This window comes from Macrotis lagotis, chromosome 1, assembly GCF_037893015.1.
Source record: "Macrotis lagotis isolate mMagLag1 chromosome 1, bilby.v1.9.chrom.fasta, whole genome shotgun sequence".
Lineage (NCBI taxonomy): Eukaryota > Metazoa > Chordata > Mammalia > Peramelemorphia > Peramelidae > Macrotis > Macrotis lagotis.
In genome coordinates this window covers 927,673,761-927,695,438 of record NC_133658.1, presented here as the reverse complement: position 1 = coordinate 927,695,438, position 21,678 = coordinate 927,673,761, and the positions used below count along the sequence as shown (strand labels likewise).

At 42.2% G+C, this 21,678-nt stretch overlaps 1 protein-coding gene and 1 long non-coding RNA gene across 4 annotated transcripts; one reads left to right on the top strand and one right to left on the bottom strand.

Moving 5' to 3' along the window:
• Nucleotides 1-8,645: 8,645 nt before the first annotated feature.
• Nucleotides 8,646-15,467, top strand: LOC141511695 (uncharacterized). Of its 3 annotated transcripts, none has more exons than XR_012475370.1 (4): nucleotides 8,646-8,735; nucleotides 10,644-10,729; nucleotides 13,892-13,988; nucleotides 15,224-15,467. It is a non-coding gene; the product is annotated as an uncharacterized LOC141511695 (long non-coding RNA). The 3 variants fall into 3 exon arrangements; XR_012475371.1 differs by lacking the exon at nucleotides 8,646-8,735 and adding an exon at nucleotides 10,118-10,322; XR_012475373.1 differs by lacking the exons at nucleotides 8,646-8,735; nucleotides 10,644-10,729 and adding an exon at nucleotides 12,835-13,530.
• A 2,525-nt stretch (nucleotides 15,468-17,992) lies between these two features.
• Nucleotides 17,993-20,156, bottom strand: LOC141510129 (H-2 class I histocompatibility antigen, Q7 alpha chain-like). Its single transcript, XM_074220137.1, is given in 4 exon segments — nucleotides 17,993-18,774; nucleotides 18,817-18,976; nucleotides 19,120-19,398; nucleotides 20,077-20,156. Coding segments are annotated over 4 exon segments (1,137 nt in total). The 5' UTR covers nucleotides 20,147-20,156; the 3' UTR covers nucleotides 17,993-18,146.
• Between the last annotated feature and the right edge of the window lie 1,522 nt (nucleotides 20,157-21,678).

Below are 21,678 nucleotides of genomic sequence, written 5' to 3'. Positions count from 1 at the left end.
CAAGAACAATCTAGTCTAGAGGGGCTTCTGAGAAGAAAAAGGCAAGTCCTTGTTCTGTTCTTAATTTTAGGGAGTCTTCTCCATGTCCCTGGAGACCTTTGATGTCTCTGACTGGACCTTGTCTATCCTTCTATGTTTTCTATTTCAATCCCTTCAAAAGAGGCTTTCTGAACAGGGGGAGTTTCCTGTCCCTTGTTATAGAGATATAAGTTTAAAACTCATTCACTTTTGATAATAAGAAGAAATGCAAAATCTTCATGAGTTAGCTGAGAGTGGGGGCAAGAGGGGAAATAGAATAGTAACAGAATACCTCTGACTTCCAGAAGTCAGTGGTTTAGGAGACAAGCTTACCAAACAGTTTCAAAGGTCTTAGGAATGAGGGAGAGAAAATTTGCCAACCTTCCACATCAGACTGGTAGGATCAGTGGTCTTATTGATGGAAGAACAGGACAGAGGCACCTTGGGAAAGGAGTTCACAGACTCAGACTGTTTCTCAGTCAAGGAAAACTTATTAAAGTATAAGATTCTCAAAACTAAAATCCTGGGGTGGCTAGGTGCTGCAGTGGATAAAGCACCAGCCCTGGAGTCAGGAGTACCTGGGTTCAAATCCAGTCTCAGACAATAATTACCTAGCTGTGTGGCCTTGGGCAAGCCACTTAACCCCATTTGCCTTGCAAAAACCTAAAAGACCCCAAAAAACAAAACACTAAAATCCTGGTAAAAAGACTGATTTCTGTAGAGAGAATTCAATCTTCAGATCAATCACCTTGCCCAACTTGGTAAAAAATTAATACTCCCAGGTATTTTCTCCCTTTGTTACCTACAAACTCAGGAGGACAGTGATCAGGAGGCTGGGGGCCCTGTCCTGCCAGGAAGAGATAACAGGAGATCACATAATATTGTACAAGCAGGATAGTCTTTGAGGAGCAGTCTGGGCATAGTAAAATTATACATCTTTCATGATCAGACCATAAAAGGTGATTAATAATTTTCTCTATTCTCTGTATAAAAATCCTTGTCCAAGGGATTGTCCAAAAAGAATAAAACTTAAAAATTTCTAAGCTATAGTTTCTGTCATTTTATTAATTTTGTTTTTTAAAATTTATTTATTTTCATCCAAATGTACATGCATATTTCCAAGTTACAAAATTTCCCTCCACGTTCCCTTCCCATATTCCTCCCCTCAGCAGGGTACAGTCAGGTTAGCATTTTACACACATATTTTGTTAAACATGTTTACAAATTAGTAATTTTGGCATGAGGAATTAGGGTTAAAGGAAAGAAATACATAAGAGATAATTTTTATAATGAGTTCATCAGATGCAGAAGGGGTGTTTTTTCCTGTGTTTTGTTTTGTTTTGTTTCTCTTTCTCTGAATGGGGATAATATAGTCCATAGCCAGTCTAATATGGCTGTTCTAGCTCTCTGGATTGCTGAGAGGAGCAGCTTCCAACAAGGCTGTTCATCTCATAATGTTGTGGTTGATATGTACATTGTTCTCTTGGTCCTACTCCCTTTGCTCAGAATCAGATCCTTTAACACATTCCCTGCTTCTCTAGAATCTGATCATTTATGGTTTCTTATAGAACATTAATATTCCATAGTATTCATGTGCCATAAATTGTTTAGCCAGTCCCCAATTGATGGGCATCCCCTCAATTTCTAATTCTTTGTCACTGCAAAAAGAGCTGCTATGACTATTTTGGAACATGTAGGACTTTCCCCATTTTTTACAATTTCTTTTGTATATATAGACCTAGAATTATAGACCTAGAATTAGAATTGTTGGATCAAAGGGTATGAATAATTTTATTGCTCTTTGGGCATAGTTTCATATTTCTCTCTAGAAAAGTTGGATCCATTCACACTGTCATTTTATTTTGACCCTATATTTTGAAGGGTTTTTACAGTTTTAGGGTTGACAAGCTTTATTGCAGGAAGCTGGGGCCAAGGGATTTAGGGATTGACTCAAGCCCTGAGGGTAGGGTTAGGTTGGTAAAGGCACTAGCTCTGAGGGATTCTGGTCTTTAATTTAATTATTATTTTGCTTATGTTTTTCCTTTTTATTTAATAATTAAGGGTCCTTACATAAGATGGGGGAAACAAAAAATATTTTCCATGGTTGCAAGGATGTGGTTAGGGTACTTTTGAAATTAAGAGTTTTGAAGGAGCTTCTGGCAGAATACAAGGATGTGGTTAGGGGGCACTTCGTCTCAGGAGGCCATAATGACTTTGTCATCAAAAAGTACTCCTTCATCTGGATATTTGTAACATTGGTATCAAGCTCAGGAATGAAAAGAAAGTTAAAGAAGAAATGGAAAAGAGACAGGGACTCTATGACTTTGGGCAAGTCACTTTTTGCTCTAAGACACTCTACCCTTAGCTCTAAAATGAAAGAATTAGATGTGATGACCTAGGAGAGTTTTCCAGCTGTTGTATTCAGTGAGGAGCAGAGAATGGATGGGTAGCAGAGCAAAGAAGACAGATACGAGTTTAGAAAGGAACGATTATGAAAAGAGAAAAAAACAAAAACATGTCCTGAGCTAATTAACTTTTTAGGGAAAAATACAACATGAAAATCTCAGGTTTGCTGTAGGATTGTAGTAGTCTGTATGTGTTGTTAACCCTCAAAACGTAAAAATCTTAAAAATATGGGGTCAAAATAAGATGACAGAAAATATAGGTTAGACAATTTTAGATCATACATTTAAACATATAGATCATTAGGAAAAATGACCACAACCTTCAACTGGGAAAGAGTTGATTTTTATACAGAAATAAAGAATAGGGAACATTATTTCATTTTGTGGTCTGATCGTGAAAGTTGGACAGTATAAGCACCAAGAGTGAGAAATGGAGACCAAATGAATTTTGGAATGAAATGTATTTACCCGGGGGTTACTAGGGTAAAAACCCCAATCTACCAACCCTGCAAATAGAATTAAGCAAGGCTTTTATACTATTTTGAGGCATGGGGGCATTATGAGAAAACAGGATTCAGAAATAGAGATAGCAGTTAGATATATTTCCTTTTCAGACTATTACATACATGTGACAGTATAGAGAGGAAGCCAATAAAAGGCGGAAGCAACTCAAGGTCTAACATGTTTCCTGTGGTACAGGACAGTCACATACCAAGGAGACTCAGGTCAAGTGTTGTTTACTATCTCACAGCTCCAGCTGCACCTGGGGAGAGGGGAGGCACTTTTAGGAAGGAGCAAGAATATTGCAGAAACAGCAAAAGGATTAGGTTACCAAGAATATTAGTCGAGTCCTAGATAAATTTTATGGTATATCGTGATTCTCGGGGTCAACTATTTCAGCCCTGTCAGGATGTTCCCAGACTTAGGGGCGTTAGCCAAATTGTATTTTTGGGAAGTTTCATGAGACTCAGAAAAGTGTCAAGGACCCCCTTTACACAGGGGTTACACAACTATTAATATTGTACTTCATCATTAATTAATTATGTGCTCCTTAAGCCAAAGTGCTCCTCAAAGACTATCATCCTTGAATAATACCATCTGAACTCTTGTCTCTTCTTGTCAGGACAAGCCTGCCTCCCAGAATCTTGATTGTTGTCTTCCCGAGTTTGTTAATACATTGGGAGGGAAATCTAGGCATCTTAATTTCTTGCTAATTGATATCTGAAGACTGAGTATTTTCTAAAGAAATGAATTTTTACCAGTCATATAGTTTTGAAAAATGATTATGCTTAACTCTGTCTCCCATTTTGATCACAGCTGATATTATGACATCAGCTATAGATTACCTAAAGAAGTGTAGAAAAAAGATCCGGGGTATATTGGAGGGAGAGATAGCATCTCTTGTAGCCCCAGGGTCCCTAGAACAATGGGCAGACAACAAACACGTGACCTGTCTATAAGTGGGAGGGGCATAAAGATAGAAGATGCATTGGAAGAATCCAGGGGAACGTTACAGAGATCAAGAGGGGGCAGACGCCTTTGTTAAATAACCCAAACACATAAAGACAAAAGGCAGAAAGTGCACAATAACACAAAGTTCTGGTCCATTTCTGCTTTCTTCTGGAGTCATCTGATGTTGTTCCATATCTTTGGAGTCTGAAAGTGACCAGACTTTTCCCAGGTACATTCAGGTTACTTGTAGATATCTTTCTTTCTGGTAAAAGATATATCTGGGTATTTTTTTTAGGTTTTGGTTTTTTTTTTTTTTGCAAGGCAAATGGGGGTAAGTGGCTTGCCCAAGGCCACACAGGTAGGTAATTATTAAGTATCTGAGGCCAGTTTTGAACTCAGGTACTCCTGACTCCAGGGCCCTTGCTCTAGCCACTGCACCACCTAGCTGCCCCTAAAAGATATATCTTAACAAAATTTTAAATAGGTCAAAACTCATAGTTTGAAACCTCTCTGATTTGCCAATTGTCACACATCGACTTTATTTACAAATGAAAAAATTTTAAGCATTGAGATAGTTTTGGTTTTGACCTGATCTTATTTATTTATTCATTCCCCCATTTGCTTGATTCTATTTCAACTAATAAAATAAACTTCCATAAAAATGAGGTTTCCACAGCAAAAATGAATGCTTTAAAAATCTACTAAATTAATTTTGAGCTTGTAACATATGCATTTGGTAAGACCTATAGAACAGAGAGTATCTAACAACTGATTTTACAAATAAAACAGTTTTAACCTTGCCACTATTTTAGATAAATCAAAAATTGTTAATTGAATAACATATTTTTCTCCTCAAAATATTTTAAAATAGATGACAGCAACACATGGCTGACACCAGATGCAAAAACCACATACTAGCCTAGTTGGTTATTAGAAAATGGAATAAATTTTCACACTTGATTTTAATATTAATCACCTGACATGATTATAGAAATTTACCATAAAGATCAGGAATGTAAGAAAAGGGAAATCCTATCATTTATTTAGATGTCAGTTTCTAGGTAGCAGTCATGTAGATGCCAGGTGAGATATATTCAAATGTCTTATTTGGAGAAGCAAGTCAAAAGAGTTCAACCTCAGATTGTGATGAAGAGCTGCTCTTTTAATCTTCTCCCAATGAGCCTGTCACCTGCAGTCTCATAATCCAAGTCCCATAAGGTGACAGGCATCAAAACAACACTGGACCAGCAGCAATTCCTTTGCTAATCATACCTGAACTCAGACAAAACAATGTCCATTCAACGATCCCATAAGATAGTAAATAGTAAATTTCAAAGAACCAAAATTTCAGGGGAATTCAGCTCACAAATTATAATTTCATAATGGCACAACAAGAGCGCATCATAAATTATTTTATCCATGTTCAAATAAACATTAGCAGTAAACCATTGCTTCCAGAATCCTTTTAAAAGAATTAGAACATCTTTTTTTTTTTTTTTAGGTTTTTACAAGACAGATGTGGTTAAGTGGCTCGCCCAAGGCCATTTAGGTAATTATTAAGTGTCTGAGGCCATATTTGAACTCCAGCCCTCCTGACTCCAGGGCCAATGCTCTATTCACTGCGCCACCTAGCCACTCCAATTAGAACATTTTTAGGTAATGTTTAAATAATTTGTATATAGTTCTACAGGGGTTCCAAATTCCAGATGCAACTAGCAACATACACTAGATTGCACATAGGATGATGTAAGAATCGTTAGCCTTCACATAACAAATTTCCATACTGAAAAAGTATCTTCTTAGTTTAATGGATTTTACACTTTGTTTCATAAGTTCATTCATTACTACCCAAAATACTCAAATGAATTTCAAAAAGAAAATAGTGTTCTTAGGAAATTAATGTTACACATAGGAGAATGTCAAAATATCAATATACCTCTTACTTCTGCCATTGAATGAAAATAAATTTGGATCAAAACAGCAAGAACTTTTCTACTCTCAATTATTACAGTAACTTGAAAAGCTTTTAATATTAACCTAATGACAAAATGTTTCACAAATAGTAACCTTAAAAAATAGAAACTGTGTTATGATGGATACAAACCATATCATCACATTATTGCAATAATTACCTCTACAGATTGGAAATCTTATGCAAATCTTATTCGAATCAAAAAAACCTTTGAAAAATATCTTTTTTGTACAATGTTTCTCTTTTAAAAAGCAGCAATAAACATTCCTAATATTACAAGGACAGTCACAAAACCTTCATGAATACATGAGACAATTTATATTAAATTTGTTATTGTTTTTTGAATTTTACAATTTTCCCCCCATCTCGCTTCTCCCCCCCCCAGGCCCCACAGAAGGCAGTCTGATAATCTTTGCATTCTTTCCATGCTGTGAGAATTTATCCTTACTAATACTCATACCTGATAAAATTATTGAACAATATTTCTTAATATTAGAACTTTTAGGAACATCACAATATCATTTTTAAAAGTGTTTTAAATTAGTGTTTTCCAAAAATTTGAAAACTCCTTTATTGTTTTCAAATCGCCTTACACAGAAAATCAGTGTATAAATCGACATTTATTTAAAAGTGATCATAAAGCTGAAACTCTAAATTTCTTAAACTAGGTAGTTCTTTTTTCCCTTCAGGACTACAGTTTGGATTAAATCAAACCAAATCTGGACTTATGGATCTCTAACTCTTGATACATATATTCTTCTTTCTTTTTTTTTGTTGGTCACAGACTACCATCTAAAAAAAACCGGATCTCCCCCTCAAAAAAACCTTTTCCTTTCTGCAGATTCTAACTGAAACCAAATTACTTATACTATTAAAAATGATCTAAGAAGGAAATAGGCCCTGAAATCTTCTTATAAATTACATTTAATATCAAAAAGGATTTGTAGTTTGCATCTTTTATTTTGAAACCAAACACTGGCTTATTTCATGAGAACTTGGCACTGTGCTCACTTTCATAATGCTAGGATTCAATTGTTTCCAAACATGAGCACATCCTAAACCACTTCTACTCTAATTTCTACACTCCCAGAAAGATGTTATAACTTCTCTTCTGATTCATGGTTCTGACATATACACACATAACCTCACACACACATCATTTTCAAAACTTATTCATAATTTCTTCACTTGCTTAAGACCATCTTTCATATTAAACATATTTCTCTCCAGAAAACCCATTGTATTATAACTTCCATTATCCTTTTCATCTTTTATACTCTCTTCCCAAGTCTTTCAAAATCTATTTTATGTTTCCTCTTTATTATATTTATATACTCTTTTAAGCCATATTTCAGACTATTCTTTCTAATGAACATTCTTATGTTTTTAGTACATATAATTAATAACAGTTCTTATAACCAAAGAGTAAATAAAAATTTAAACTTATCTATCATACTAAATTTATGTCTTTGTTGTAACTTAGATATGTCTTAAAAAAGAAAAAACATAAACAATATTATCTTAAATATATATTTTGATGATTAAAAGTATTCACAACCCAGAAACACAAAAGTTTCAAGTTAGTTTATCAATTTATCGAGAGGAATGAGACATTTCTTCTAAAATTCAAAATGAATATTTTAAAAATTGTCTTTAATAAATAAAGATACCAACTCTGATAGAAAATTGTGAGATTTTATATAGATGAAATTGGATTTTGCTGTGCACAAATTGGTGACCCAATTGGAATTGTGACCCACCAGAGATGAGATATGGACAAATTTTAGGAGCAACTGGAGCAGAAAGATGAAGCCAAAGAGATCAGATAAACCTAAATGAGAGAAACAAGCATTTTATAACATTCTGGGCAATGTCAGAGTTCAGTTGAAAGCTAGATTTGATTATTTTTATGAACTGGTTCTTCTTGGTTTAATCGATTACACAAATTGAATCAAAGGTTACAAAGTTCTGATGACACCAAACTGCACCCTATGTGTGGTTCCTTGACTTTGTTAGACTTAAGGGTGAGCTCATCAGCCTCTGTGGTTCACAAATGGTGAAGGCTGAATGTAGATCTCCTGGAAGGTTCTCCATTTTTTGGCCCAAAATGATCTGATGGAGACTGCTCTGAAGCTGACAATAGTTGCTCCAGCTAGTACTCACTCTACCTGCAAAATAGTCTCCATAGATAAGTCCACTTCTGTTTTGAAAAGACCCAAATCATACTGGAATCCCAAGGATCAAGGAAGGCTTTCATCCCTTGTGACACCAAGAGATTTTTAAAACTAAAGAGAGACAAGGGAGACTTCTGTAACAAAATCATAGAGATTTTTGTCCAAAAATGACCTTCACTTACAAATAAAGGCAACAGTAGGATATATTTTTATTTCACTCTAGTCTCATGTTGTTATACATTTAACATGCTGCATTAGCTGAAGGCTTGCTTACCTGTCTATATGTAAAATATGTTGATATGAGAGAGGACACATGTGATGGCTAAATCAGAGTGGGCAACTTGCCACTTATAACATAAATAACAAACATAACATGTACTGCTCCCTCTTACACACACAGTGGTCAGAAATAATGGAGAATTTAAAATACCTCTCATTGATTCAAACGCTGCAAATCCCGACTCTGATACTTTTTGTGTCTCCCCAGTCATGGACCCCATTGCACACCACTAATTACACAGTATCTCTCTGGGTCATATACCTCATAAATGTTATCTCATTGGATCTGCATAATAATTCTGGGAGTTAGGTACTATTATTAGGGGTATTTTACAGATGAAGAACCTGAGGCAAATAGAGGTCTTTGACATGGGTCACAGGACTAGCAAGCTGGTAGGATTTGAGTCTTCCTGACTTGAGGTTCAACATCGACTTGTAAGTAAAACACAGTGAAAAGGTTCACACTTTCATGAGATGAAAAATGGGAGAATTGGGCAAGCTCTTTTGCTGAGGGATGGAAAAATGGGCTTTTTGGTAATTGTAGCTCCCTATCCTGTCAATAAATGATTGGCTTGTTATTATATAAAAGATTTACTTTGATATTGGTTCATGGCAAGTAGTTTATTAAGGATGACAAATGGAGGGAAAGGTCAATTGCACATATTACTCTGTTTCTCTGTAAAAACAATATATATTTTTTAAATGTAATGGAAATTTTTTTTGCTTCATTCACAAAAAAAAAAATTATGACATAAGGGAGATAATAGAAAGTCTTCAGACTTAAATTTCTTTTTTTCTATTTCTGGAAAACCTGCTGTACTCTACTGACAATGTATTGGATGACCAATCTGTATTGCTAAATAATTCATTTGAGACATGATGAGGGAGACAAATAATAAAATAAGTGGAAGATAGATTCAAATAAGGAGGGTCTGTGCATGTCGACGACAATTTGCCCAGGGACATTTGGAAACAATTCAATGTCTAATTGAAAGTATATATTGCAATAGTCTGAAGCAGAATATGATATAATCAAGCTTGGTCCCCAAAAGCATTAAATGCCTGATTGTGATGGTTTGGAATCACTGCAGAAAGAAGCCTCTTACGGTTGAAGCATGGGCAGACTTATTGTCTGAAAGGAAAACTGTCTTTGTAACAAAACTGGCTCATTAAGAAATGTTTCAGGTGCCAAGTGATAAGTTATTAGCAAAGTCTGCAACCTCCAAGGACTTTGCTAACCACTAAATGGGAAGGACTGCAAGAAGACTAAAAGGGAAGCATGCTGTCTATTTCCTTAGAAAGGGGCTGATGGTCTTAGGTTCCTTTAAGAGGTGACACATTTTCAGACAGGGAAATGACATGAACTTTTTAAAGTTGTATTTTTTACAAAAATTTTATTTTTTATGTTAGAGAGTAAAGACATTTAAATATAAATTTTTAATAAAGAAATAAGTAATAGCTATCCACTAAAAACATAAATATCCAGAACAAACTTTAATGCCTCACATAAATAAAAAACATTTTGGTGGTATTCATCATGTGATCTCAGATACTACAGCAGAATTAATAAGATTGAAATTGATAACCAAGAAAATTTTTATGCTTACCAATAATCTGATTATGAAATAATGTGTGTTTAGTTGGGTGATTGGTTGGTCTTGTCCTTTGTTATCAGAGAAGACCTGGATGACATCACTATGTTTGAGACAAATTACAGTGTGCCCAACTGTGACATCAGACAAATATGACTCAGAATACTCTACCATGGTCAGACACAAATAGTACTTGTGGGTATCCACCTGGGGTGGATACTCAAAACTTACATTATTTCATGTTTCTTCTGAACTGCTTCCATTCTGTCACCTTCAAAGAGTGTAGCACCCTCATTGATGAGTGCATGGAATGCTGGGTGGTCCTGTGCCAGCATCTCTCATGCTGCATAATCAATTCTAAAGTTCCTCAATGAGACTTTCAGGGTGTTTCAGTATGGCTCCTTCTAACACTATTGTGAGCACTTTCCCTGTGAGTTCTGCATAAACCAGTTTTTTTGGCAATCGGGTGTCTGACATTCTAATAATGTGTCCAGTCCATCATAGCTGCACTCTGTAGTAACATTGGAATGCTAAATAGTTTAGCTGGAGAAAGGCCCTCACTGTCTGGTATCTTCTGCCAGGTGATCTTCAGAATCTTTGTAAGACAATTTAAATAGGAGAGATTGTTTCCTGACATGGTAGACTATCCAGGTTTCACAGGCATATAGCAATGAGGTCAGCACAATGGTTCTGTATGGGCCTTCAATTTGGTAGTCAGTCTAATACTGTTCTCTCTCATACTTTCTTTCAGAGCCTCCCAAATACTGAGTCAGCTCTGAGGATTCATGTGTCAACCTCATTGTCAATGTATACCTCCTTAGAAAGGACACTGAGAAGGTAAGTGAACTTGTCCACAGTACTCAAAACTTCTTCCTTTGCTGCAATTGATGGTTCCACATATGGGTGGTATGGTGCTGGCTGATGAAGCACCTGTGTTTTCATGGTGTCAATTTTTTAGACTAAAATGAGAACAGGCAGTAGGGAATCTATCTACATGTTGGTGAATCTCAGCTTCAGAGGCTGCATTGGTGCACAGTCATCTACAAAGAAAAGATCATGCACCAACCCTTCCTCCACTTTCATCTTGGCTTGTAGCCTTTTTAAGTTGAAGAATTTGCCATCAGTGCAGTAGTTGACCTTGAGGTCATGTTCATGTTCAGTGAAGGCATTTGATACCATGGCTGAAAACATCATCTAAAAATATGGGAGAAGGGACACACCCTTGTTTCACTCCATTGATGACTGGAAAACCTGAAGAGCATCTTCTACTATCCAGAACCCGGGAAGTATTCTGTCATGAAATTGATGTACGATACTAACGAACTTCTCAAGCAACCAAACGTTGACATAATTGTCTATAAACCCTCATGATTGATGATAGCAAAAGCCTTGGTCAGATCTATAAACATTGGATGTAGACCTCTATTCTGTTCCTGGCATTTTTCCTGGAGTTGTCAGGCAGCTGACACCATATCAACTCTCCCTCAATCTTTCTGAGGTGACTGTCTTCCAGGTGAAGGATTAGTCATTGAGAAGGACTGGCAATAATCTTACCAGCAATAACTAGAAAGATGAGATGTCCAGGCACCTCAGCCACAGAAAGAAAAAGACAGGTTTGAGACCTGGAGTGCCACCTTTTTTACCATGTTAGCTGGCACAGTGGGTAGAAAACTGATTCTGAAGTCATAAGGACATGAATTCAAATGTGATCTGAGACACATACTTGCTATGTGACCTTTGGCAAGTCACAACCCTGATTGCCTCACTTTCAGGGTTGAGTGTCATGGTTGACTTTGAAAGTGAAGGACATAGGGCAACTAGGTAGTGCAATGAATAGAGCCCTGGTCTGGAATCAGAAGGATGGTTGTTCAAATCCAATCTCAGACACTTGATACTCATTAGCTGTATGACCTTGGACAAATCATGTAACCCTGATTGCCTCCCATCTAGGACCATCTCCAATCATCCTGATTCATATCTGGCCACTGGATCCAGTTGTCTTTGGAGGGGAAAGCAAGGCTGGTGACTTGGCACAGAACCCCCTTACAAATCCTATTCATGTGCTTACCATGGCATCACTTCCCAGATATTATGGTCTTCTTCAAGAATGAAGGACAGAGTTGTGAAAGGATCGAACCTTTCTGGAGAGTAATATCAAACTATGGCCAAAGAGCAATAAAACTGTTCATACCTTTTGACCCAGCAATTCCAAGTCTAGGACTATATCCAGAAGAAATTGTAGAAAATGGTAAAAGCCCTACATATTTCAAAATATTCATAGCAGCCCTTTTTGTAGTGGCAACGAATTGGAATTTGAGGGAATGCCCATCAATCGGGTAAAGGTTATACAAGTTATGGTACATGAATACTATGGAATATTATTGTTCTACAAGAAACGAGAGCTTTGGAGAAGCATGGAATGGCTTATGGGATCTGATACTGAGCGAAGGGAGTAGAGCCAAGAGAACAATTTAAACATCAACATTATGAGATGAACACCCTGGATGGAAGCAACCCCTCTCAGTAGCCCCGACAGTTAGGACAACCATATCTCTCAGATTATGGATTGTATAATCCCCACCAGAGGGAGAAAAACAAAACAAAGCAAAATACACAGAAAAAAATCCCTATCAAATCTGATGAACACTATATAAAAATTATCTCTTACATATCCTTTTTTCCCTTTATCCAAATTCCTCATGCTAAAAACTACTAATTTGTAACTATGTTTAACAAAATATGTATATAAAATGCTAACCTGACCATTCCCATCTGAGGGGGAGGGGAATGAGAAGGGAAGGTGGAAGGAAATTTTGAAACCTGGAAATATACATATAAAAATGGATGAAAATAAATTAAAAAAAAAAGAAAGAAAAAAGAATGAAAAAGAAACATCAACACACCCAGTCTCCTTACTCACTGAGAGTGTGGCTGATCAGACTTCAAACTGTCCACAGAAGTCACCAGGTTCAGTCTCCTTACTTTGGGGAAGAAAAAGTGGAAGCCTTGTTCAGTCAGTTGTATTTCTGACTACAGGGCAGAGGTGAAAGACTGTTTGTTCATCCATCTGTCCATTGATTTGCTTGTTGGATCAATCAGGCAGGCAAAGAAGACCTAGAGCAGTGGTAACAGAGGTGCCCACATCTATTCAGCACTGGCTCCAGGACAGGGAAGCAATTCCAGGAAATTCAGGAACCCTAACCAAAGGTGGGAGAGGGTGGCCAGGTACTTTCCTTACTTGCCTGTTCTTCCTCTTTTGATAAAGCTCCTGAAGGTGGTCTTGCCTGAATCCCAAGCCAGAGCCTGGAATCTTTGCTTCACTGGGGCCACCTGGAGGATAAGGGGGACAGCCAGGGCAAAGAGAGATCTGAGGCCACCTGCTCTACTAGTGAGAATTGGAGGTGTTTGTGGGAAAGAGAAACAGAAAGGTGAAGGTTCTTGGGTCCTTGGGCCAAAGAAACCAAGCCCTGAAGCCTTAAAGTGAGGAATGAACCTAGGTCCAACCAGAGCTCCTGAAGCAGAATCTCTTTGGTTCTTGATTTCTCTGGCCCCCACTGCCTTCCCATTCACAGATTTTCAACTTCATGAATCACTGGGCAAATCTGGCTCTTTGTTCAACAGAACACAGAATGGCAGGGGTGAGTGTTGGGGGTCTTACCAGAAATGGGGGGCACTGCCTGGTGTGGGATCAGACCCCTGGTCTGAGTGCAGAGCTGGGGATGCCAGGAACCCAGGTGGCTGAGTGCATTGGGCACTCTCTCAAAGCCAGGAAATGGGCACTGCAGTAGAATAGGCATTTCTGGCAGGAGCCAGACATGGAGGAATGGAGGAAGAGATTCAGAAGAAGGCGTATGGTTGAGCCTGAGAGCCTGGAGGCAGTAAGAGAAGCCACTCCTCTCAGCATGTGCTCTGAACTCAGAATGGGTGGGTGGGTTCCAAAGGAGCATTACTTTTTAAGAGGAGGCTCCCAACCCATTTCACTTTTGCTCTCCTCCCCAGGGAGAGGAGGTCAGGGTAAGGAGTGAAGGGAATCTATGTCTGGGAAGGGCTCAAGCTTGCACAGAAGAGACCTGGATGTGCAGGAACTGTGTCTTGGGTAAGTGAGATCTTACCATGGAAGGGGGAGGGGGTCAGGAAGAGGATCTGTCTGAGATTCATCAGTCATTCCACTGCCTTCTTCCCTGGCCATTTGGGAGGGGACAGACAGCTCTGGGGGGGGGGGAGGGAAGCCAGTCTGGAGGTGTTTGGGGGCTGGGGGAATTTATCCTTGGATTGTAGGCCTGGGGTAGATGAGCAGGAAGAAGGAGCAGCATAGGGGAGGGTGGGGCAGATGGCAGTGGCTCCACAAGGATCCAGAGCATGGAGATCCTGATACTAGTAGTTCTCTTCATTGTCAGTGTAACCCAAAAAAGCACCCTCTCTATGAAGAGCCAGGGCAGTGGCAGAAGGAATCAAGTCAGTACAGCATGGGCCCTGCCCTTGGGGACCTTCCAGTCTTGTTAGATCCAATATTCCAGTATCCAGGCCCCTGTAATATAGAAAATAGGAAATTCCACAGGTCTGTGGATGGGACAATCATTTCCCAGTGAGGTGGCATGGCCAGCCATCTTGGAAGAGGTGGCATTTGTGGAGCTAGGTCTAATTGGATGAATATGATTTCTACTGATTTAGTGAGAAAGAGTCATTTTGCGCATAGGAAATGTAATACACAAAGAGATAAAGGTAGGGAAGTACAGGACATGGACTCATAGCATGAAGAATGATTTTTTTCTGTTAACTTGAAAATATTCATTTATTAATAAATGTGCAGGGAAGCAACAGAGGCTTGAAAAGTTGTCTAAAAGGGAAATGAACCACTTTTCCTGCCTCTGGGGGTCAACTATTTTCCTCAGGGAAGGGATCTGTTCCCTTGCCCTCACTTAGTGTGAGGGAGGGGATCCCTTATTTGCAGTTGAAGATGAGGACCAGAGAAGTCATGGGATCTGCCCATATCCAAACTCTAGCAGCAGAAGGAGATTTGACCTCTCCTTGTTAGAGGGCTGGTGAAGAGGACAGTTTGACTGAAGTAGAGAGGACTCGAGAGGCACCAGTGGGAAGGCAGGCTGCTGTTTGATCTTGGACAATGAGTCCTCACGAGTTGGTTCCCTTGAGCTCAGCAGCAAAGCCTTCATCACAAGTCAGCTGCAGCAATGATAGTGACAAGTCAGAGAGAGGGAGAAAATATAGAGGAGTGGACACGATAGCTTTGTCTCCCTTTGTCTCCTAGGAGTAGCTTTTTCCTGGTCAAAATGGTCTTTCCTGACTTCTCATTTCCTTCCTTTTGCCTCTAAGCCCAGGGTCTGACAACTGACTCATAATGACAGTCTCTCTTCGGCATCAAGAGCAGTGCACCAGGGGAGTCATTTGATCTATTCTGGGGGAGCCAAGAAAAGTTTCAGTCAACTTCCTGACTAGTTATACTGTAAATAATCACTCAATTAACCAACACTTGCTGCCTCCCAGGCTCAGCCTCCCTGGGCTGCTTACTGGCTTAGAAAAGTGCATATAAACATTGTTCATGTTTTATTGCATCTTTGTTTTGCTAAATATTTTCTAATTACATTTTAATATTGTTCCACAGTACTTGTTACCAGGTCTACGTCACCGAGATCTGAGGCTCCATTTATCCAAAGGGGAAAGAAAAAGTCTAAAATTTTTGGTGTTTTTATACTATTTATTGTTTATCCCTTTTGATTCCTCTTTGATAAAAAAGAAGCGTTTTCCATCACTTCTTGTATTTCCTAGACAAAGACAGTTGTCCAATAAAATCCTGAAATTTGAGAGATGGAAGAAAGTCCTTTAGAAGATCTGTGGCTCTTTGGGGGAGTATGTATTAGGACCATAGTTTCTGATTTTCCCAAAACAAGAATTAGTATTCCCTAAAAGTTGGATAAGCTGTCCCTAGGATTTGGCTGATCTTTATCTCTCTTAAAGTAGCTTCCTGGGTGGATAGGCCACCAGTCTGGAGTCAGGAGGACCTGAGTTCCAATCCAACCTCAGACATTTAATAATTACTTAACTGTGTGGCCTTGGCCAATTTACTTAACCTCACTGCCTTGCAAAAAAAAAAGCAAAAAGAAAAACCAACAACCCCAAAATAATAAAAAACCCAACCTCCTTTCTTCAAGTGTTCAACAATTTGTGAGAACCTCAGTTCATCCCAACATTGAACCTGAACTATCAGAGAGCTGTTGTTAAGCAGGCCCCTAAAAAGAGGAGGGGATCAGATACTCTTTTGGGGAAGAATCAGGACTGCAGGACAGAGAAACACTCAAAAAGATGAAAAGCCCAAAGACTGACCTGTCAGTCTATTTCTTTTCTCTCCTGTCTCTGTCTCCCATTAAGACTCCCCTTCTCTTCCCCCAGACTGATTCTAGTGAATTGGGTTCTTGAAATGCTGAAAGCCAAATATCAGCAGCACTGTGCCCTCTGCTGGCTTGGTCACTGATGCCCAACCTGTAGCTGACATTTACCAGTAGTATCTTTTAAAAAAATTTTTATTATATTTTATTGTGAACCTATGAAATAAAACAAGCATTTCCACAATACAGTAGAATAAAAAAAGATTTTTTGCACATGAAATGGCAAATCAGTTATGTACAACCTTTGATTCCTGTTGAATATATAATAAAATTACCATGGAATTTTATTTCCTTTTTCTTCCCCACCCCCTAATCCTCAAGATGGATTCCCTTAGAAACAAATATGTAAATACTTGTATGTGTTTGTCTTTGTGTGTGTGTGTGTATGTGTGAAATCATTCTTTAGCTACTTCTATTCATCAGTTTATTCTCTGGCTACTTATAGCATCTTCTGTCATAGGTCCTTTGTATCTAATGTGGGTATTTATAGTAGTCAAAATGTTTTAGTCATTTAAAGAATATTGTTTTAAAACCATATTGCTGTTAGGGTATAAAATATTCTCTTACAATTTTCCCCATTTCCATTCTGTGAAACAGAGAGAAGGGGAGAGGAAGGCAGAGAGATGCCGGCCCAGTGGGGGGGGGGGGTTGGCAAATCAAGAACCAGAGCCAGGTGGAGACTGGTCAATCAGGACACAGAGAGAGGACAGTGATCAGACAGATAGTTGGGATAATGTCACCCTATTGATGACCACAGCATAAGGTCCCTTGGTGTCTGCAGCACCCACCTGCTCCATCATAATGACATGTGAAAGCATTGTTAATGAAACCGATGGTTTCTTTAGAGTGCTGCAAAATAAAGTCAAGGACATTGGATTTTGCTGTGCGCAAATTGGTGACCCAATTGGAACTGTAGGTTTTATGAGCGACTGGAGCAGAAAGATGAGGCCAAAGAGATCAGATAACCCTAGATGAGAGGAACTGGTGTTTATAACATTCTGGACAATGTTAGGGTTCAACTGAAAGCTAGGTTGCATCATTTTGGTGAACTGACTCTCCTTGGCTCAGTCAATTGCACAAAATTGAATCCAACTTTACAACGTTCTGATGTCACCAAACTGCAGGACCCATCACATTATGTGCAGTTCTTGGATTTGGGAAGACTGAAGGGTGAGCTCATCAGCCTCACAAATGGTGAGGAAGGAATGAAGATCTCCTGGAAGCTTCTCCACTTTTTGGCCCAAAATGATCTGATGGAGACTGTTCTGGAGCTCACAAAGGTGCTCCAGATGCTACTCACCATACCAGCAAAATAGTCTTGGAGGCTAAGTGCACTTCTGCTTCAATGTCCTTCAACCCATGGGTTGCCAAGTCTAGTCTACAGCTCCCCACTGGGGACACCCAGATTCTTTGGCAGAAATCCCCATATTCATTATTGATCTGAGGTTGAAGACGTTCCTCCACTTCCCTGTGCCTCAGCCACCTTATTAGACCTGCAGGGAGTCCCCCCGGGAAAAGGCTTCCTTTTCACAAATCTTTTTATATAGATAGACCTGTCTAACAGTCCCAAAATACGGAAAGTTAGGACCTGGGGACCGAAGGACAAGCTGCCAGGCCAGGGGAAGCAGAATCTCCATGGCACCTGCCCCCTAGTGACCCCCCCCCCCCAGGCCTGCCCACCTGGATTCTTCTTCCAGATCACAACTCCCACAAGCATGGCAATGAGGAGGAGGAGCAATGACGCCCAGGATGGTCCAGGCGGATGAGGATGGTCACTCTAAAGTGGAAAAGGGAAGGGAAAGGCCCTGCCTGGCCCCTCTCTGGGCCGACTCAATTTGCCCTTTTCTAGTTCCCTACTCCCTCCTTCCCAGTAACTCACACATCCCTCTGCTCTTTGGGGGATGGGAGATGGATGCTCTTCTCTCCAGCTCCTCCTCACTGTTCTTACCACATTTCAGGGTGAGGGGCTCAGCCAGTCCCTCATGTTGAACTCGGCAGCTGTATCTCCCTTCCCGGCCCGGGGTCACCCCCACAGCTGCCCACTTCTGGAAGGTTCCATCTCCCCCAGGCCTGGTCTCAATGAACTCTGTGTCCTGGAGCAGTTCCTCCCCATCCCTCAGCCATGTCAGAGAGATCTCTGCTGGGTAAAAGTCTTGGGCCTGGCACCTTAGGGTCACCTCCCCATGGGGGGCAGTGTGATGGGTCACTTGGGCAGATGGCGGCCTGGAGACAAAGGTCAGGAGAATTGCCAGGGGGCACAAGGACAAATGGGATGAGGGAAATGACCCATCATTCAGGGGCTGAGGTACCTGGGTGTCACTGGGGGTCGGGAACCTGGGCGGACGTGGCAAGGAAGGGACAGAAGAGTCGGTGGGAGCCTTGAGTGCCAAGCACACTGGGCAGGGCAGGTAGTACCTGTCCTGGTCAGCGACTGGTTGCCCAATTCCAGGTACATGAGCACCCATTTCACATGAGCACCCACTTCACACACTCCTGCAGATAGGCTTTAACTCTCTCTTGCACTTGGAGAGCTCCGACTGGGGCGTCACCGCGGTTCAGGGCCAGGTTTTGGTGTCCAGGGCCAGGTAGTCGGTCCAGTCATAGGAGAACTGATAAAACCCACGCTGGAGGCGGCCGTCGGGGGACACCCCGCAGCCCAGCAAGGTCTGGAGGGTGTGGACACCTGCCTGACCCCACGGCCCGGTCAGCGGGGCCAGACTTGCCCTTCCCCACGCCCCCATGCTGTCTCCCAGACAGTAACCGGGAGGGAGCCTGAGGGGGCCCGGTCTCTCCCTGCCCCCTCGGGTCCGGTCCCACGTCACGCACCGCCCTGGCTCTGGTTGTAGTAGCCCCGCAGGGTCTCCAGGTTCACTCGGAACGTCCGCGCGTTGCCCCTCCCGACCCGCGTGTTCCGCTCCCAGTACTCGGGGACCACCAGGACCACCGACTCCATCCACGCCTCCCGCGGCTCCAGCCTCGGCCTCGGGGCATCGCTGTCGAAGCGCACCAACTCCTCATCGTCCACGTAGCCCACGGCCACGAAGCGGGGCTCCCCGAGCTCGGGCCGGGTCCAGGCGGCGTGGAAATACCTCAGAGAGTGAGAGCCTGGACGTGGGGAGCCGGGGCCGGGGTCAGCGCAGAGACCGCGTAGCCCCGACCTCCGAGGCCCGGCGTCCGCGGCCAAGTCCGGAGGGGACACAGTGGGACCCCGGACTCCGAAAGCCCCTCCTCCCGACCCCCAGTGAGCAGGTGCGGGCCGGGGCAATTCTCTTTCCTAAAGCGCTTTGAGATCCGAAAAAAGCCTTCTACTCCTGGTCTCACCCTCCTCACCCTCAGCCGCATCCAGTGTCCACACCTGCCCCAGCCTGAGCTTCCCCCCGCCCCTCGCCCTGTTCTAGAAGCCCCCCCCCCACCTTGGAGGGCCAGGGCTCCCAGGCAGCTCTGCTCCTCCTGGGCGCCCCCACAACTGTCTCCCCCATCCTCCCTGCCGGCTCCTCTGCCTCAGTTCCCCCTGAACCCCCACCCACCCACATATCCACTCCCCAGACTATGGCTCCGACCCCAAGACTCCCCCCGGCCAAAACCCTGCTGGGGGCGGGCAGGCTGCCCCCCCGTACCCCATAGGCTCCTTCCGGGGTTCTCCTTCTGCATCCCCGGAGACCGCGGGGCCGGTCCCTGGAAACCCGCCCTGGGCCGGGGCTGGAAGAGCTTTCGGGGCAGCCCCCCCCCCCCGATCTCCCCCGTCCAGCTCCAGGCGCCCCTTGAATCCTGCCCCCTCCTCACCTGCCCGGGTCTCCGGCAGCGCCAGGACCAGGGCCCCCACCAGAGAGAGGCCGAGCAGGGGCTGCTCCATGGGCCACCTGGTAGAGAAGTCCTGGAACAGCGAAGTCCCTTCACACAGGCTCATCACCCCTCGCTTCTGATTGGCTACCGCAATTGGCTATCGCAATTCACACTACGTCACCGGTAACGGGGCAGAATGGCCCCGCACAGGTTCAGGGACCAGAACTGACACTGACACTGGGACCCTGTGTTGGCCCTGGAGCAGCCTCGGACCCGGGGCAGCCCCGGAGCTTCCCTCCCTCCCTCACTGCTCCAGGAACACCCCGATCCGGGGCCCCAGTCTGAACCACAGCAAAGGAAGGTCCCAGTCTCCCCGCTTCTCCGCCGCCTCCAAGCTCCAGCCCCCCTCCTCGACCCTGCCCCCTTAGAAGTTAGGCAGAAAATCCCCCCATTTCCCCCCAAATTGGAGGGTGTTTGAGGACTGAAGAAATCTGCAGACTGATGGGGGGGGGGGGCTGCCACCTCCATTTTAGTGACCTCCATCCCAGCTGTGGCTCGAGCACATTTTATAACCTCCCGGGCCTCGTAGTTAACCAGGCTGGGCACCTCAGAAGAAAGAGGACATCAGAGACAAGGAGACAGGACATGGAATCCGAGCAGAAGCCTTTGTCACCCTTTTCATGGGGCAGGCATGTGGTACAGTGGTTAGAGTCCAGGACCACAGTCAAGAAGACCTGAGTTCAAATCTAGCCCTCGGACATTTACTAGCTCTGTGGCACTGGGCAAGTCACTTCTCCCTCTTTGTCTCAATTTACTCATCTAAAAAAAAATGAGCTGGAGAAGGAAAAGGCAAGCTTCTTCAATTTCTTTGCCAAAAAAAATCAAACAAATGGATCACAAAGAGTCAGCTACAACTCAATAACAACAAAAGGAAAGAGCTTAATTATGAAAATGGAGAGGAGGACTATGTCAGCCTAAGATTGGCCCCAAACTCCCTGAAATCTGAAGGTCTGAATTCCTCTTTTGTTTTTTTTCAGAACCAAGGTCCATTTGTGTGAATTTCCCTCTTTCTTGTCTCATCCAATGTCAATTTTATGGAAAGTCTCTGAGAGATCATCTCCTTTTTTGTTACAGATTGGGAACCTGGATACCAGAGATCGGAAGATTGTCCAAGGTAAGAAAGAGGGTAGCAAAATGGAAGCTTGAAGCTCCATCCTTTCATTCCCGATTCCACTTCTTTCCACAACCCGCTACTAGTCTAGAGAGGGTCCTGAAGTCTCTCTCCTCTAGGGGAAGGACACACTTCAACCCTTCCAATCTTGTTGAAGTCAGCATTCTGTGGAAAGGCAGGGAAAGACTTGAGTAATTCAGTTTCTTATTGTCTATCAGACTATTCAGATCAAGTCCTGTGTCACCTTTCTTCTGATCCCAATAGAACTTGAAAAAAATTCTCCTTAAAAACACCAACACTTGTCGTTTCCCACTGTGCTTCCTGTCTCTGTCCTGGTACACCACTTCTCTAGGGAAAATGTAGAAAGGTCTTTACATTTTTACATCTTACAGTGCCATCTCAGCTCTGATGAGTCTCCTCTGCCCTTCTCT